The sequence below is a fragment of the Dendrobates tinctorius genome, unplaced genomic scaffold, assembly GCF_039654945.1.
Source record: "Dendrobates tinctorius isolate UK_male_01 unplaced genomic scaffold, ASM3965494v1 ptg000102l, whole genome shotgun sequence".
NCBI lineage: Eukaryota > Metazoa > Chordata > Amphibia > Anura > Dendrobatidae > Dendrobates > Dendrobates tinctorius.
Window position 1 is genome coordinate 5267917 of NW_027361770.1, and position 19639 is coordinate 5287555.

Consider the following 19639-nt stretch of genomic DNA (forward strand, 5'->3'; position numbering starts at 1 on the left):
TTCTCCAAAATGTCACATTTCGTTGCTTTACCGTCTTTGCCCAATGCTAAGACTCTTGCTCAGATATTTATTTGCGAGGTGGTCAGACTTCATGGTGTCCCGTCTGACATTGTGTCTGATCGAGGTACGCAGTTTGTGGCAAAGTTTTGGAGAGCTTTTTGTTCTCGCCTTGGAATCAAATTATCTCATTCATCGGCTTTCCACCCTCAGTCGAATGGACAGACTGAGCGGATGAACCAAAACCTGGAGCAATACTTGCGCTGCTTTATTTCCGACAATCAGGAAGAGTGGTCAGCGTTTCTTCCTCTGGCAGAATTCGCAATAAACAACCATTGCCAGGAATCGTCTGGGGAATCTCCTTTTTTTTTGTGTGTATGGTCAACATCCTCAATTTTGCACCTTGCGTCAGGGGTGCTCAGTTGGCGTCCCTGAGGAGGACCAGTTGGGAGCTCAATTGTCGTCTGTTTGGAGGAGAGTCAAGCAGCGCTTGTTGAAGGTGGGTTCCAGGTACAAACGGGTGGCTGACTGCAGACGTGTGCCAGGTCCGGACCTGTGTGTGGGTGATTGGGTGTGGTTATCTACTAGGAACATTAAGCTCAAGATACCGTCACTTAAGTTGGGTCCCAGGTTCATTGGCCCATTTAGAATCTCCGCAGTGATCAACCCCGTGGCATTTCGTTTGGAGTTGCCGGCTGTGTATAAGATTCATAATGTATTTCACAAAGCATTGCTAAAGAAGGTCATGGGTTTGGTGGATGGTTCCCCCGGGCCACCACCTCCCGTCTTGGTGGATGGCGCGTTGGAATTTGAGGTGTCCAAAGTGGTGGACTCTAGGGTTGTGCGTCGCACTCTACAGTACCTGGTCCACTGGCGTGGCTATGGTCCTGAGGAGAGGACATGGGTGCCGGCCTCTGACATTCATGCTGATCGACTGGTTACTATGTTCCATCGTCGCCATCCAGACAAGCCAGGTCCTCGACATGGTGAGGTTCCGGAGGTCCCTCGTAGAAGGCGGGGTACTGTCATGTCGGACACTGTTCACACCAGGGTGTCCGGCAGACAGCGGTAATACCCTGTTGGGTATTCTGTTCCAGTCGGGATAGGGTTAACCAGGTTGTCATGCTGGCTGAGGGCTGGGCCACGCCCTTGGTCTTTAAATAGTTCGTCCTGACTATGGGCGTCGCCGACTATAGCTTTAGCCTAGTGCTAGCAATACCGGTCAGCAGTGGTGGTGTTGGAGCGTCTGATATCTGGTGCAGTATATCCCTCAGTGGTTCTTTCTCCAATCTGTTATATATATATTTTGTTGCCCTTGCACATTATTGTATTCCCTTGTGTATTAACTGTGTGGTGTTTCTTTTACCCCTGTCCATACGTATTTGTGGGGTCTGGTGTCTGGTCCCCTCACTGGGTGGAGGGTGGTGGGTTCAGCTTAGGGCTGGACAGGAGACAGGGACAGGGTGGAGGCTCAGGCAGGCACACCTTCATTGTAAACCCTGGGTAGAGGGACAGACAGGGTTCCCCTAGTCTGAGGGACATCGCAGGGGTCCCGGGGTTTTTGCCTAAAGTAACCTAGGCATACAATGACAAATAGGTGGTAAGGTGGCTTAGTGACAGACTGAGATAGCTAGGTAATAAAGCCCTAAATAGGTCAAAAAAAGGAAACCCAGAATGTCTGGCAAATAATTGAGTACAGACCATGCTGGTCAAAGTAAAGCAGCCATAGAAACAATCAAAGGGAATATATAATGTATAACTTACCCATAGTGTTGTATGAAATGCCCGTCCACGATACCACGAACGCCCCGACGCATGTTTTGCGGAGGTGCTTTATCAAGGGGAGTGTGTCTCATCTTACTTCATCACAGCTTTATATACCATACTTTTAGATACACAATAGCGAGTGATGTACCAGCCACAAAAATTAACTGAGTAGTAGCAAGCCAGTATAGTAGAAATATAAAACCAATCAACTTTATTTCAATAGGTTAAAAAGGAAGTACTCTTCCTATGTAAAAGTGCACGTGAGACAAAAGACAAACAAAAAACACACAAATCGCATATATAATAATCCAATGCGATTGCAAAGAATGACACCAGTTTTTCCAAGGGGGGGGTTAATCCGAAAACCTTGCTCTTACGGGAGGATATAATGTTTCCCCTTATGCAAAGCTATCCCCATATAGAAGCTGAGGTGTCTATCAACCTCCCAAAATGGTAGAGACACCACCGCTTCCCTTCTGAAAATTCTCTAATTAAAGTGACAGTGCTGAGGATTGATTTGCACACTTGTCCTTTCTGTAGGGCTGTCACCATTAAATACTGGTGTCATTTACAGTACTCAATTCGTAACATGTGGGGAAAATACCCATCGCGAATACTGTACAGGTCTATGGTACACAAGGAATTTCTCCTCCAATATTGCACTTAGCCATTTTAGGTATACAGATATACAGCTGTCTCATAGACTTTTTTAGCAGCACAACGGATCCAAACTGATCCAAAACATGAGCTGCGCTAGCATGAGCGGTGCTGAGAAGCAAACTAGGGTTACCACCTTTCTTATTGTAACTCTTATCTGGAGATTACATATATTAGCCATAACATGTACCCCTTGCTAAAAGTTTGCAAATATACAGTATATCTCTCATGGGCGGCACATCAATGCAAAACAGGGGTTTCAAGTTTCAGTGCGTGTGTCACAGTGGCAGAGACCACCAATTGTCAACATCAAATATCCCCTTCTCAGTGTTTGTATATATAAACAAGCAGCATATATATATACATCATGTGATGTCTGTGATGCCTGTATGTACTGTGTGGTATTTCCTGATGAAGGGGGCATGAGACCCCTGAAATGCGTTGAATAAAACCACTGGAATTGTACAGCATTCTCCTGGAATTTCTCTCAGCGGCAGCACAGAATATAACTACAAATTCCCTTTGGATATATCATTTCTTCTGGTCACTAAGGGCCTGTGAATCTGCAGCAGCTGCTGCCTACATGCTCTTATCTCATCCTAACCAGGTGAGCAGATTTCATTATATACTCTATCCTTTGTAACATGGATAAGACCCTATTGCGCTTTTTGTCCCCCCCCTTTTTTTGCAAAGGGCATTTGAGCATGCAGGCATGAATCTACACTCTGAGACTCCCCTGATGAGCTTTACCAGAGCGAAACGCGTAGGGAGAAGGGAGCACTGTGCAACAAGGATATCCACCCTAGGATGAGAATGGGTGAGATCTTTCCTGTGTATATGCTGCTTTTTTATATATGCAAACACTGAGAAGGGGATATTTGATGTTGTCAATTGGTGGTCTCTGTCACTGTGACACACGCACTGAAACTTGAAACCCATGTTTTGCATTGATGTGCCGCCCATCAGAGATATACTGTATATTTGCAAATTTTTAGCAGGGGGTATTCAGGTATATTTTTGAGTTAAATGTAACTTGCTTTTTTATCCTATAAACTACTGACAAACATGTCTTCGAATTTCCAAGCACTATATTTTGTACTTTTTTTCACAAAATGAGAAATGGTCAAAATAACAAAAAAGCAGTGCTTGCAGACCTCAAATACTAATAAGAAAACAAGTTCATAATAATTTAGAAACAAAAATACTAATGTTTTAACTCAGGAAGAGTTCAGAAATCAATATTTTGTGGAATAACCATGATTTTTAATCACAGCTGTGGTGTAGTGACCACTGTATATGCCAGGGGGTGCTGTGTGGGTGTCCCAGGACAGGCATTTAAGCATTTCCAGTGTCCTGATAGGTGTAGGATGTTGAATGATCGTAATGTATCTCAAGGTGGGTGGCCTTGAGATGAAGACTTGTGTATGTGTTGATCAGCAGTGATACTGCTGAGGTTTCGTGCCAATGGGTTAGGGAGAGCTACCTACAAATCCACCCAGGGGTGTGGCTAGAACACCATAGTAAAGAATGTATGAATGCTTGTAGGACCTGTGATGAGGTCATAGCCATGTGACCCGGTGGGCGTGGCTACGGACCATATAAGGTGGCCAGGGTAGGTCACATGAGTGAATGCTGGGACCCAGTTGGTCCGTTGTGGAAGGTCCCGCTGGGAGATGGGGCTTACTGCCTGACAGCACGTGAATGCTGTGAGTAATGGCTGCAAGCGTCTGACACTTCCCTGGTGGGAATGGACATCTGAAGTATGTAGTATGAAGCAGCTATGGGAAGGTAACCCTGACAGGGGATATAACTGTGAGGCTCGAGAGCCTGTGCGCTCGACATTGCACAACCTGTATGACTACAGGATAAACAGAGTGAAGCTCTGTCATGGACGCTATGCTGATTATATGAACTTTATGTTGCTGGTCATGGTTTATGATACCTGAATAAACCGCATGGACTGTTGTTGTTTTATGGAAAACCCGTGCCGGACGTGATTATTTGGCTGCCAAGCGAGTGTCCCTTATCTGAATGACAGCGCTACCTTACACAGCTTTCATGCATCTTGGCATGCTTTCCACCAGCCTATCACACTGATTTTGGGTGACCTTATGCCACTTTTCATACAAAAGTTTAATCTGTTCTTCTTTGTTTGATGGCTTGTGACTATACATTTTCCTCTTGATAACTTTCCAGAAATTTTCAATGGGGTTGAGGTCTGGAGATTGGGCTGGCCATGACAGGGATTTGATGTGTAGGTCCTTCATCCACACATTGATTGACCTAGCTGTGTGGCAGGGCGCATTGAAAAAACCAGTCCTCAGAGTTGAGGAACATTGCCTGAGCAGAAGGAATCAACTGTTTTTCCAGGATAACCTTTTATGCGGCTATATTCATACGTCCTTCACAAAGATTAACCTACCCAATTCCAGCCTTGCTGAAGCATCCCCAGATCATCACCAATCCTCCACCAAATTTCACAGTGGGTGCAAGACACTGGCTTGTACGCCTCTCCAGGTCTCCGTCTAACCGATAGGCGACCAGGTGTTGGGCAAAGCTGATAATTAGACTCCTCAGAGAAGATTACCTTACTCCAGTCCTCTATCGTCCAATCCTTATGGTCTTTGAAAACTTCAGCTTAGCTCTCCTTCGCTTCTCGTTGATGAAAGGCTTTTTTCTAGCTTCACATGACTTGAGCACTGCCTCTAGGAGCCTGTTACGAACTGTTCTTCCCGTGCACTTCACCCCAGCTGCCATTTGACATTCCCTTTGTAGATCAATTGATGTCATCCTGCGGTTGCTAAGTGTCATTCAAAAAGATGATGGTCATCCCGGTCAGTGGAGAGTCGTTTTTGCCCTCTGCCGGTCTGTAGCTTTGTTGTCCCTAATGTCTGCTGCTTGACCTTTGTTATAATGGACTGCCGTCTTAGAAATTTTAAGGATGGAGGCAACATGATGCTCACTGTATCCCTCTGCTAGTAAAGCCAGAATTGAGCCCTTCTGTTCCTCACTCAAGATTATTCTTTTCAAGTTCTTTGGGATGGTTAAAAGTTATTTTTTCATTCCTATTACTTTTGGGATATTACTAGCACTTGTTTTGCCATCCAGCTTGTCCTGTTGCAAGAGAATTGTGAACACCACAGCAGAGTAAGATTTGGTTCAGGTGATCACCTAATCAGAAGCACATAAAGTAGAATGCGGTGTACTCTGGTTGGAATTCAACTGACACTGGAATGGAATTGCTGTCAGACATGTAGCGAAGCTGATTTTTATAAAACTGTGCACTGGTCTGTTAGTTTTTGCCAGAGCTGTGTGTGTGTGTGTGTATATATATATATAATATATGTACTGTATGTGTGTGTATAGAACATTTTTTTTTTCATTGTATGTCACCAAATGTAATTGTTGTATGGAAAATGTAGGGTGAGACACATCTCCAAAAGCACTCTTATCGATTGGTGGGACAGGGTTAGGGTGTGTGCAGACGGTGTACAGTACTATTATAATCAATGGAAAATGAAATTCGCAGTGCACACGGTGCGGAATTTTCCGCGCGGATTTGCTTCGCTTTCAAAACCGCAGCATGTCAATTCTTTGTGCGGATTCCGCTGCGGTTTGGCACTTGCTCCATGGCAGGTGTCAAACCGCAGGGGAAACCCACAGGCTAAACCGCAGAAAATCTGCAGATAAACCGCAGGTCTTATGACCTGCGGTTTTACCTGCGAATTTAGGGAAATCCGAGTGGAAAATTCCGCAGCAGAATCCGCAGCGTGTGCACACACCCTTAATTTGGTTTTATTTGTTCTTTGTATTTTGTTAATTTGATTGCAGTAACACAATGTAATCATGGGATAGAGCAGAAAAGGGATAATCAGTTCATCAATAAGAAAATCATACCTTCAAGATTTAGGCTTATATTATATGTCAATTTCTATGTCATTATTGTTCAGCCATAATTATAAGAGGAGTATAAACTGAGGAATAGTATAATGATAAAAACTGCATCTCTACCAAAACTCCTAAGGCTCTGTTCACATAGTACTATGGGTCATTAATGGATCTATGAACTTTTTGTGAAACAGATCTTTACAAATGTAGTGTCCGAGAGCAGTAGTTGCAACCAAACTTCTGTTCAGTTGCGCTCTAGCTCTTTACAATCAAAGGATGTCCCAGTGTGGTATAGGCTGTGGGGTGCATCACACTTACTTGTAACCTAGGCCACAGGCCTCCACTTCCTCCGGGTTTCCGTCCTCAGAAGCTGCTCAACGCAATGGATGTGACACCAGGTTTTTTGTAAGGCTGGAATCACACCAGCGAATGGCATCCGATGGGAGAGCATCGGATGCAATATGCTGATTACCCTCGTCTGCTGCGAGTGGGAACCAAGTGTCATTCTACAGTGCTGCGACTCTCTCGCATGAGAGGATCACAGCACAGGTGCGGAGAAGATGGCAAAAGTAATTTCCAGGACGTCCTTTCCTGACAGCACGATGGGGTTGTCCTTCCTTTCGTCCTTACAGGGACAGGAAATGCATGAGAGGTTAAAGGTCCCCTCCCACACCCACACTCCAGTGTTTTTCCTGTCCCTGTAAGGACAGGTATGAGAGAGGCGCAGAGAAAGTTTGCCGTGGCATCCAGCAAGAGGACTCATTCAGCATTGGAGTTAAAAGAACAACTCATCTCGGTAATTTTCACGCTCAAAAGTCTAGGCTGGATCCTGAAGAAAGAAAAGTCAGACCTGCAGTCCAGTACCCAGAAGAAATTCCTGGGAGTCATGTTAGATTCCAAAAGAAGAATCTCATTTTTACCGGAGGTAAAGAAGGAACCCATCATGGACAAGTCAAGTCACCTGGGTGGAGAACAACATTCATTCCTTGTCAGCAGTACACCTAGAAGGCTCCAAGAACAACATAGCCGACTATTTGAGCAGACAGGAAGTCCGGGCCACCGAATGGGAACTAAAAGAAGAAATCTTCATAGACTTGTGCCATCGGTGGTGAAAACCCCAACTGGATCTCTTCGCGACAAGAAAAAACACCAAGCTAAAGAGATTCTACTCCCTCAAACCAGCAGACCATCCAGAGGAGGTCGACTCCCTGAACCAGAGTTGGACAGGGGGACAGCTATACGGGCTTCCCCCTATCGCCATAATACCGTGAGTCCTCAGAAAAATCCATGAGGAAGAAGCTCGGGCGATGCTAGTCGTACCCTTTTGGCCCAGGCGGAGTTGGTTCCCCCTCCTCAAGAAGATGGGTCAGGAAGGGCCACTCCATCTACCGACTGCAGCGGACCTGCTTTCCCAGGGCCCAGTTCTGCACCCAGATCCGGGAAACCTAGGGTTGTCAGCATGGATCCTGAGAGGGATATCCTAACATCCAGAGGCCTCTCTGACCAGATGATCTCCACGATGCAGGCTAGCCGTAAGCCCGTTAAGAGTGCAATATATCATAAAATTTGGAAGAAGTTCTGCTCGACAGGTGGTAGTACCCACATAGACCCGTCTCGCCCAAATATCCCTCAGATCCTTGACTTCCTACAGGCAGGATTTAATAAGGGTCTAACTCCAAGCACATTGAAAGTCCAGATAGCAGCTTTAAGTACTCTTTGATTTCTCCTTGGCCTCTCATCCATGGATAGCATGGTTTACAAAAGCCATCCAGAGATTAAGGCCCACATTAAGGAAAACAGTCCCCCCGTGGGACCTAAATCTGGTACTTAACGCTCTATGCAGGCCCCCTTACGAGCCAATATCCGAAATAGACATCACAAAGCTCACACAAAAAAAAACGTATTTTTGGTAGCTATCACCTTAGCCAAACGGTTGGGTGAGATCCGGGCCCTGTCAGTCCAGAACCCCTACATTCAGATCTTCAAAGACCGCATAATACTCAAACTAGACCCAGGTTTCCTCCCTAAGGTAGTGTCTCCCCAGAATCTAAACCAGGAGATGGTCCTACCCTCATTTTGCTCATCACCGAAAAACGATAAAGAAAAACTTTTTCACTCATTGGACGGTCACACGCTACTTAGAAGTCACGCGAGAGTGGCGACAGGACACAAAACTGTTTATCCAATACGGTGGTAAAAATAAGGGTAGAGGTGCATCCACACACACCCTAGCAAGATGGATAACATCAATTATCACCTCAGTGTACGAGGCTGAGGGGTTAACTATACCAGAGGGCCTTAGGGCCCATTCCACCAGGGCAATAGCGACGTCATGGGCAGAGAGGGCGGGAGCCTCAGTAGAGCAAATATGCAAGGCCGCCACCTGGTCTACACTAAACACATTCTGTAGACACTAAATTGGACACGCTAACATCTAGCCAGACTACCTTCAGTCGTAAAGTGCTACAAGCAGTAGTCCCACTCTAGCGAATTCCTACTTTGGTATTCCCCATCGTGCTGTCAGGAAAGGACGTCCTGGAAAACGTAGATTAGACCTACCAGTCATGTTATTTCCAGGAGTCCATCCTGATAGCACTGGTAGTTCCCTCCCAATGATTTGTATTTGTGGTAATATGCTTGTACTAAATCTCAATAAATAATTGCATCCATACTGGTGTGGTACTTGGAAAATCACTGGAGTGTGGGTGTGGGAGGGGACCTTTAACCTCTTGTGCATTTCCTGTCCCTGTAAGGACAAAAGGAAGGACAACCCCATCGTGCTGTCAGGATGGACTCCTGGAAATAACATTACCGGTAGGTCTAATCTCCCCCATGCCCTGACTCTGCATATATCGGACTGCGCTGGGGTGACATCCGAGTGAAGTCCGATGTTTAATTTGCACCCATAGACTTGTATGGGTGTGAGTGAGCGGAGTCTTGCTGCCAGTCACAGCATGCTGCCATTGTTCAATAATCGCAGAACTGAGCTGCCCCATAGAATAACACTAGGCAGTATGCTTTGCGAAGTTTTGTCGCATAGCATTTGGCCACGTAATACGAGAGTGACTCTGACCTTACAGTCAAACTTTTACTTAACAGTCCACGTTCATCATGTGGGTACAGGTGGGATAGGGCACAGCAATGCAGACTTCCTTTCTCCTTAGCACAACTCCTCTTCTTTTCTGCCACATATTCATTCTGGACTACCCTCAAGCCTGCTAATCCCATCAGGCCCAGTGATTTGTTGTCCACTCCGGTAGTTCACCTGGGACCGGCCACATGTCCCATATGTAACTCCATGTTCACAGTCCTTGTGATGTCTGAAGGCCAGTCCCACTCCTTGGTACCTTGTCTGAGCCTTAGGCTCCAGACATTGGTGGAATGTCCATCAGGAATCTCCATTTGGCTGTACACTGCCCTGAGCGTTTGACCCATGCTCCCCCTAGCAACCCACCACCCCACTTGAATTTGAATTCTCCGCCACATTTCCCTGATTGACACTGAATTCCCTCTATCCAGGATGAGGACCCCCTTTCTTATCAGCACTAGTGTCCTCCCACTGGTCTAATCCTAACCTTAACGATCTAAATGCTAACCTGTTCTGTATCCTATGCTGTCCTAAGTTTATCCTTATGCTATATTCACCTTATGCTCAAGCCCTTTATATACTGTATATTACATTAGACACACGTTACTTTTACATATAAAATCACACAATGGTATTCACATAGTGCGTCTTTTGTCTTCAGAGGTAGGAACAGGGTAAGACGGTCCACATCCCTACACAAATATATAGTGATTCCTTTGATTTAAAAGGGCATGTTCTCATCAAGATTACTCTCTAGTCGGTTTGTTCCTTAAAAAAAAAAACTGACAAATACTTTTTTGTTGCAGATTCCTAAAGTAATCCTTGCAAAATCTACATTGAAGTCAATGAAAGGCTGTGAAAGAACTCACAATAAAAACTTATAGAATAAACATCAAAGTTAGAAAATTGCATAGAAAGAATGCATAACACGTGAATATCAAAAAAATCAAGTTGCGTCGAAATGTGCCCCTCTTTAATTAAAAAAAAACTCTGTGAACACTCTAGATGAATCTATCAGGTTACTCTCTGGTTTTCACATTTGTAGGGAAGGAATAGCCCAGCAGGCCACATTATTCTTTCTGTCAAAAAGCAAGGGAATCCTGTTGGAACCATAATTTTTTACTTTTGTTTATTTTAGTCAAATTTACTTTTTTTTCTTTTATGTTTTTATTCAATTTAGGCATCATGGCTGGTTCTAACCGATCTGGAGACTTGAAAGATGCTCAGAAGTCTATCCCATTTGGAACAATTTTGGCTATTGCAACCACATCTTTTATATGTATCTTTTACTGGATGTTTATCAATTAGGTATAATACTGGTACAAGAAAGTTTTGGTCATAAACAAATAGAGGCAAAGTCAAAATTAATGTTTTCAAATTTCATTTAGCAGTTTCTTTTAAGCAGAGTTTTGCAAAGTTGATAGTTTTTTTTTCTTTCTGCAGCAGAGGTGTTAAAACCTCACTGTATAAGCAACAATGTAGTCTTCAGGTTGATGTCCATAGGAAGCTTATTCGAAGAGTAATCTGCTTTAAAGTCCCCATCAGTGTGAACATTACTATCTGTATTCAAATCTTAGTCTTGACCCTCATTCAGACATCAGTCTCTTTTTCTACATGAATCGATTTTCGATTAGAGTGTCAATTTTCATCAGTGTTTTATTACTGTTGGGTTTTACCACTAGTATTTTATTTTATTTTTTTCTTTGCATGTTAAAAATCAAATTGATGGCGGTGTCTCAAGCTTATTCTAGCAAAACAGTCCGTAAAACAGATGGCATTCTACATGCATCCTTGTGCTATCAGTATGCAGAGCTGTTCATGGTTCATGACCTTTCACATTTTTTATTTCATAGAAATTTGACGACTCATGATAAAGTGGCCATGATTAGAGATTCTGAATAAAACATTTTTTTTAATTTCTCATCTTTGTCAGGGAGATATTGACTTGAAAAGTTTAAATGCTAATTTTCCCTTCAACCAAGGGGGCATTAGCCGAAATTATGCTCCAAGGGCAGATACTTTTTCCCCTGCATGATGCTGCCCAGTCATAAGCTTAGAACCGACCTTCTCTGCGTAATATGGGTAGACTGATGTGTCTAACCAGAAAACACTGAGATCTTCCTTCCGGCACCTAGTGTGATTATAAGCATAGGGACGGAGAGCAGAGATCTGTGCCCTTACATGTACCATTCCGCATCTCTCCCAGGCTTAGGACCTGGAATACCTGTGTAGACAGTGTGAGGTGAGGGTGAATATAACTGTGTGTCATTTAATATATCGCCATACATCCAAGACACAAGTCTAGGGAAGGAGAGTATGTCATTATATACACTGCTCTGCATCTATCGCAGACATGCTGCTCTGCCCTCCTTCCCTTGCACTTGTAATCATAGTAGGTACCAGCAGTCAGATCTGTGTGACCTGGGGTGAAGAGCAGAGCTGTGTGACATTACATACACCACTCTGCATTATCAGTGATTACAGGTCCCAGGAGGAGAGCCAAGCTGTGTGTCTGGGGGGTAGGTGCAGAACACTGTATGTAATAACACACATCTCTGCTCTCCTTCCCTTACACTCGTGACCCATAGTTCCATAGAGCCATACACACATCCATTTTAAAAACTGATCTGTGTGCCAGAGCAATGAAAATCTTTGCATATACTTTTGTCATTTGTTTTGCGGATCAGACTTCATTGGGCTCTGTTAAAAATGGCTGAAAAGCGTAAGACATCTATTCACTTTAGTTTACCCTCTTTACCAACTTCACCACTTTGGGATTTTCTGTTTTTGTTTTCATTTTTTTCTCCCCTTCTTCCCAGAGCTATAACTTTTTTTTAATTTTCTGTCAATATGACCATGTGAGGGCTTGTTTTTTGTGGGACAACTTTTACTTTTGAACCATTGATTTTACAATATAGTGTACTGGAAAACAGGAAAAAATTCCAAGTGCGGTGAAATTGCAAAAAAAAGTACAATTCCACAATTGTTTTTTGAGGTTTTTTTTTTTCCATCTTCACTATATGCTAAAACTAACCTGCATTATGATCCTCCAGGTCATTATGAGTTTGCATATACAAAACATGTATGGATTCTTATTTAAGTGGTGAAAAAAAAATAAGGGCCATTTTCCGAGATGTGTAGTGTCTCCATTTTTCGCGATCTGGTGCTGGGTGCGTGCCAAGCTGATGTTTTTATTGATATCATTTTGGAGTAGATACGATGCTTTGATCGCCCTCTATTTCATTTTATTGCAATGTTGCAACAAGCAAAAAAATTTAATTCTGACTTTTTGACTTTTTTATCGTTACGCCATTTACCGATCGGATTATTTCTTTTTATATTTTGATCGGGCGCTTCTGAATGCGGTGATACCAAATATGTGTATTTTTTTTAATTTTATTTTGAATGATGCAAAAGGTGGGGGATTTGAACTTTTATTTATTTGTTTTTAATTATTGTTATATTTTTTAAAACTTGTTTAACCTGCTTCAGTAGTCTCCATAAGAGATCTTCTGATCACTTGTGCTACACGTAGCAGGGCTTCATATTCCCCATCAAATGCATGCTGTGAGAATTCTCTGGTACCAGCAGTGGGAACAGCAGCCATGTGACTGCAAGTATGCGATATGCATACTCCTCGCCACATTCTGACTAGAAGGGTGCAGCCTCACTCAATGCAAGTGTAATGAGCCATGACGCAAGCAGTCTAGTCAGAATGTGGCCTGGAGTATGCAAATCAAATACTTGCAGTCGCATGTCCCCTGTTCCCAGTGCTGGCACCATAGAATCCCCACAGCACGCATTTGCTGGGGAATTTGAATCATGTAAGCCTTAGCCTTAAGGCCCCGTTACATTTAGCGATGCACCAGCGATCCCGACCACGATACGACCCGGTCAGGATCGCTGGTGCATCGCTAAATGGTCGCTAGTGAGCTGCCAAACAGGCAGATCTCACTAGCGACGCAGCAGCGGTCGGTGGTCGTACTCACCTGTCAGATGCGGCGAGGGTGACCGTCTTCTGCCTGCGTCCATGGCTCGCTCGTCGGCGCCAGCAGGAAGCCAACGATGAGAAATGGACCAGGCCGATCTCGCCCAATCAGCGATAGCCAGCGAGGAAGCCATTCGGAGGTGAGTTTGACATGTAGCGATATCGCTAGTGATATCGCTGCTGTGTCACAAAATCGGTGACGCTTTAGGCGGTGACGCGATATCGCTATGTGTAAAAGGCCCTTTAGGCTACACTCACACTTTTTGCATGCAAAAAAATAAAGAAAACTGATGGAGGTGTCTCAAGCTAATTCTAGCAAAACAATCAGTAAAAAACAGACAACACAAGGATTCATGTAGAATGCCATCAGTATGCTATCTGAGTTGTTCATGATCCATGACTTTTCACATGTTTTTTTTTTTAATACTAAACTTGCCTAGGATGTAGGACACCAAGGATGGATGTGGGCTTGCCCAAATCCTTCTGTCTCCAAGTAATCCCAGACAGTCGATGTTGAGATCAAGGTTCTGTGGGGACTTCTCATTAATTACAGGACTACTTAATCTTCTTAAGGCCGGGATCACACATGCAAGAAACTTGGACGAGTCTCGCACTGCCGTCCGCACTCGGGACTAATGCATGCGGCTGCATGTATCGCTATGCGGCCCCACGCCCGCTCCCGAGTGCCAGGTATTAAAATGCGAGACTCGTCCGAGATTCTCGCATGTGTGTTCCCAGCCTTACACTGAAAATGGTTCTTAAGGACATTTTCTATGTGTTTGGGATCGTTGTCCTGTGGCTGTATAAATTTGGACTCAATCAGACACCTCCATGACTGTGTCTGTATTTCTGTCCAGTTACTTCAAAAACTGTGTGCAAGTGTACCTAAAATAATTGATTCTCTAATGCTGTTTTCAAGGTAAAGGGCGGCCACACCAAATATATTTTTTATTTAGATTTCTCTTTTATTTATTCACTTTGCATTTTATTAATTGATAAGCATAAATTATTAACGTTCATATTTCTGAAAGCATTTTTACTTGCAGCATTTTACCACACCTGCTTTTAAAACTTTGGCACAGTGCAGTGTTAAAAAAAAATATATATATATATATATATATATATATGTGTGTGGTACAAAAAAGATGAAGACAGCACTCCTTCTAGAGTAGTTTATCACCGTAGCTCATATGGACTGCTGCGACATTTCGGCTCAAGGTGTGAGCCTTTCTGAAGCCAAGCTTTCTTGAGAAAGGAAGGAAAAAGATGCGGCACTCACCCAGATTTGCAGTGCAGTGTTTCTTTATTCAACCATTAAAGGTCACACAATAAAGGACGGGCAGATAACATGAGGCATGCGGGGAAAAAGATGGACGACAGCCGTTTCGCATACACAGACGCTTCAACAGGTCCAGGACCTGTTGAAAAGTCTGTGTACGCGAAACGGCTGTCGTCCATCTTTTTCCCCGTATGCCTCATGTTATCTGCCCGTCCTTTATAATGGTTGAATAAAGAAACACTGCACTGCAAATCTGGGTGAGTGCCGCATCTTTTTCCTTCCTTTAGAAATTTAGCATGTTTTTTCTGATGCTGAGCACAGTTATTCCCAGCAGTGTTTTACACACTGTGTGCCTGTGATTGATCCTCGACTTGTTGCTGGTGGATTAGCGCCTTGGTGCCGTTCATCTGGGCTTTCTTTGAATTGAATTTCTTGAGAAAGGCTCACACCTTGAGGCAAAACGTCGCAGGGGCCCATAGGGGCTAATAAACCACTATATTTTTTCTAAGGAGTGCTGTCTTCATCTTTTTTGTACTGTATTGAGTATTGTACCTGAGCAAAAAACCCCAAGGGCTAGTGTAATATACCATGGTGAAGTAACATGTTAGACATGTCCTAAGTATTAAATATGGAATATCACTAGCCTATACATCAGGACGATATAGGACACACTGTGACTCAAGGCAGAAAACACCACAAACGAAGCTCAGTAATATAATAGTTATACTGCAAGATTTATTATATCACACAAGCTCAAGACACAGATAACAGGGCTAAAAGTGACAGGCAAAAAAACGCATAAGCCAAGGCGGTAAAGGCAGCATACAGATCACAGTAGGTAACCAGAAGGCACATACATGCAAAAAGTTCAGAGTAAAAGCCCATGTAAGGTGAATGGTAGTACAGAATAAAGTGCAGTCACTGAATCAATGCATTAACTACCTTCCCCACATAGAGCAGTCATACAAAGAGTTAAATGTGCATGTAAATACAACTAAAGGAGGGGATGTAAAACATACCGGGTCTGGACACTGTCTCCCGCCCACCCCGACATGTGTTTCAGAGGTTCTCCTTCCTCCGATGGCGTGCCATACACAGGGCTCATAGTTATTTATAGCTGACGGAAATGAAGGTAATAGGAGCGCCGCACTTCCCACCGCTACACAGCCACAAACCGCCATCGCTGATACACACAGTAGCAGACATCTTGAGTGTGGGCAGATAAAAAGGCATTACAAAAAAGAATAATATAACAAATGTAGAGATATTCTAGCAGTGCAATGCATATCAAAGGTAAATAAATAGGTAATCCATTAAGGATATGTAAACCAGACATCACAGAGGTGTATATAACACCAGACATTATCGAAAGGTCAGCTATATGTAACAACAGGATTAAAAACACACATGTGACATGCACAAATGTGAACAAGTCTGTTGGACAATGTTCACACCACCCTGACTGAAACACAAACAAAGAGCACAGAATGACAAATGTGCAAAAATACCTTGCAGTAAGACATATGACAGTAGTCAGCAAGTGCTGATAAAAGGTAATAACAAATACAGGGTATTTAGTCGATACGTTTTTTTGCAAAAAAATGTATGCCAAGCTGCTCCACCTCGTCAAGGTAACCCGTATTGAAGCAGTCCCTATCTAATGTATTTAAAACCTGAACATATGAATAGTGTCTAAATGAGCAGGATTAAGACAGGCGCTTTCTAGTATGGGCACATGGTGCAAGACAGCTCCTTATGTGCATGTCACACAAGAGAGGGGTGGGGTCTCTCAAATCATGCATAATCACGAAAAAAACTGGATTAAAAACACACGTGACATGCACAAATGTGAACAAGTCTGTTGGACAATGTTCACACCACCCTGACTGAAACACAAACAAAGAGCACAGAATGACAAATGTGCAAAAATACCTTGCAGTAAGACATATGACATTAGTCAGCAAGTGCTGATAAAAGGTAATAACAAATACAGGGTATTTAGTCGATACGTTTTTTGCAAAAAAATGTATGCCAAGCTGCTCCACCTCGTCAAGGTAACCCGTATTGAAGCAGTCCCTATCTAATGTATTTAAAACCTGAACATATGAACAGTGTCTAAATGAGCAGGATTAAGACAGGCGCTTTCTAGTATGGGCACATAGTGCAAGACAGCTCCTTATGTGCATGTTACACAAGAGGGGTGGGGTCTCTCAAATCATGCATAATCACGAAAAAAACTGGATTAAAAACACACATGTGACATGCACAAATGTGAACAAGTCTGTTGGACAATGTTCACACCACCCTGACTGAAGCACAAACAAAGAGCACAGAATGACAAATGTGCAAAAATACCTTGCAGTAAGACATATGACAGTAGTCAGCAAGTGCTGATAAAAGGTAATAACAAATACAGGGTATTTAGTCAATACTTTTTTTTGCAAAGAAATGTATGCCAAGCTGCTCCACCTCGTCAAGGTAACCCGTATAGAAGCAGTAATATGTAACAACAGGTAACAGCAGGTGTAAATAATCATATAAGGCACAGCATAATAATTCATAAGGGGGGACCCTATCAGGTCATATCATGGAGCATACAAAATATATGTATATGTGTGTGTGTGTGTGTGTGTGTATGTATATATATATATATATATATATATATATATATATATATACCCCTCTCCCAATAGACTCACATTGATTCAATCATAATTATAAGGAGATCAAAACATACATATATATGCCAATATATTCTACCAAAGAAATTTTTTTTCATAAATATTTATTTTATATATGACACAATATCAATATATCATGACAATTTTTATATATACATATGTAGAAAAAAGTCAGAACTAAATTATATTTAGTATAATCTGTACAAAGACAGCATTCCTATCACTCATATATCAACATGAGTATGTCCACAAAGTGGGTTCATAGAATGTTCTGCCTTCATACATGTTGACACTGTGTGCACTCTAGCATACAGCATAAACCAAGGCTTTGTCTTCCAAAATAAGCAGACTGTTCTCTGTAATCTAACTTGTTTATTTGTGAAGAGTATAGAACGAGCGAGCGGTAAAACTATAAAGAAAACAAATGACATAAGGAAGTATTGTGCAGATGATCACACAGCTAGCAGAATTACAGGAAGTATTCAGTGTGATGCAACTTACATAGAAAAAACACAGGTGTCTAATTACATCTACTGAGCACTAACTGCTATACAGCTAATAACATCTCTGCACACACTGCATTGCAAGAAAGATACTAAGCTTGCCAGATATGCTTTACCCGGGTAACAAACTCAAGTTGGAGAGTTAACAGGAGGACAGATAAACACGTGTGTCCTTATGAAATTCAAGAAAATGGCATCATCTTCATCCCAGAATACACTTAATTCCTACAATGCATTGCTTCAATCCCACAGTGCATTGTTCTGTTAGTCACAGGCTGTCAATGCTATTTAAGACAGCTATAAATTCAGGCACCACTAGATGGTGCTATAACGAAACCAGCACATAATGTAAACACATCTGCCCTGCTCAGAGGGCAGAACACTCCCCGCTTGGCATTAACTAATGCCATTTCATTTTCCAGGTTTGGAGTGGTAAAGGCATGCTTGCAGTGGTGCCAACCTTTACAAGACTTCTGACTGATGGGTGATGTTGACTTGTAAGACTGAGCCACATGAATTAAACAAGCAATGGCACGAACAAGTGAGTTCCAGGTTGAAATCCTGCTGAAATGGTGGGATATGAGGTAATTGTCTGAAGTCACCGTACTTAGAACAGATACCTGAGGGCAGATTTCTTCATCTGCATCTGGATCTACCAGTTCACAGGTGTCTGATTCGTCGCTGTAAGGCGTTGAACGGTATAAAAATGCAGAGCATGTAAACCAAGTTTTGTCCTTGAGGTGTCTAGATTCAATAGATCTAGTTGTGTGGTTCGCAGGATTTAAGACAGCTATAATTTAAGACAGCTATAAATTCACATAGCGCTACTGTTTAGGACAGGTGGATCTCCTGATCCTTAGCACCCGATTGCTGACATAAACATAAAGGCGTCGAGTTTTGTTGCAAATGTACCCAAGTACTACCTTGCTGTCTGAGTAGAACTCAACGTCCTTGATTTCCAGGTCAATTTCTGTTGAAATAAGTTCAGCTAACTCTACTGCTAGCACAGCTGCACAGAGTTCCAGTCTGGGTATTGTGTGCTCCTGGACTGGCGCTAGTTCTGCCTGGCTCATAACAAGCCTTACATGGCATTGTTCCTTGACGTCAGTAGTTTTCAGATATGCTACTGCTGCAATCGCTTTGGTTGAGGCATCGCAGAAGATAGAGCTTTTGCATATTGACTTCTGTTGATGGCACTGAAGCGTATGGTCGTGCCACGTAAAGCTCTGACAAGGCTTCCAAAGATTTCTTCCATCTTACCCACAAATCTCTCTTCTCCATGGAAAGCGGATCATCCCATTCAGACATCTCTTGGGTGAAGTCTCTCAACATCATTTTACCTTGGATAGTTACAGAGGTTACAGATCCTAGAGGATCATACAGGCTGTTTATCGTGGACAGGATGCCTCTACGTGTGAAAGGTTTTTCTTCTTCGTTGATCCGAAAGGTAAATGCATCTCTCTTCAAATCCCAGAGCAAACCAAGGCTCCGTTGCATGGGAAGGGAGTCTGTGTCTAAATCCAAGTCCTTTAGATCAGTTGAGTAATCTTGAGAGGGAAAAGCTGCCATCATTTGTTGGCTGTTGGAAGCAATTTTGTGTAGCCTCAAATTGGACAAAACGAGCATTTCTTGTTTCCTCTTTAGGAGACTGACTGACTGCCGATTCATCTGTGGGTGTAGATTTCAAGCAGTCGTCTATGTAGAAATCCTTCTCCACAAACGATCTAACATCCGACCCGTACTTTGCTTCGCCCTTTCTGGCTGAATATCTAAGACCATAGATGGTGACAG

The 19639-nt window shown here is 42.9% G+C and overlaps 1 protein-coding gene across 8 annotated transcripts in view; it reads left to right on the forward strand.

The window, feature by feature from the left end:
• The window catches only part of SLC12A7 (solute carrier family 12 member 7), a 745935-nt gene that overhangs the window by 371616 nt on the left and 354680 nt on the right, over positions 1–19639 (forward strand). For all 8 annotated transcript variants that reach the window (XM_073587687.1, XM_073587689.1, XM_073587686.1 and 5 more), the window contains one exon: positions 10578–10676. In XM_073587687.1, the coding sequence (XP_073443788.1) occupies positions 10578–10676 (99 nt within the window). The remainder of the gene's footprint in view (positions 1–10577; positions 10677–19639) is intronic.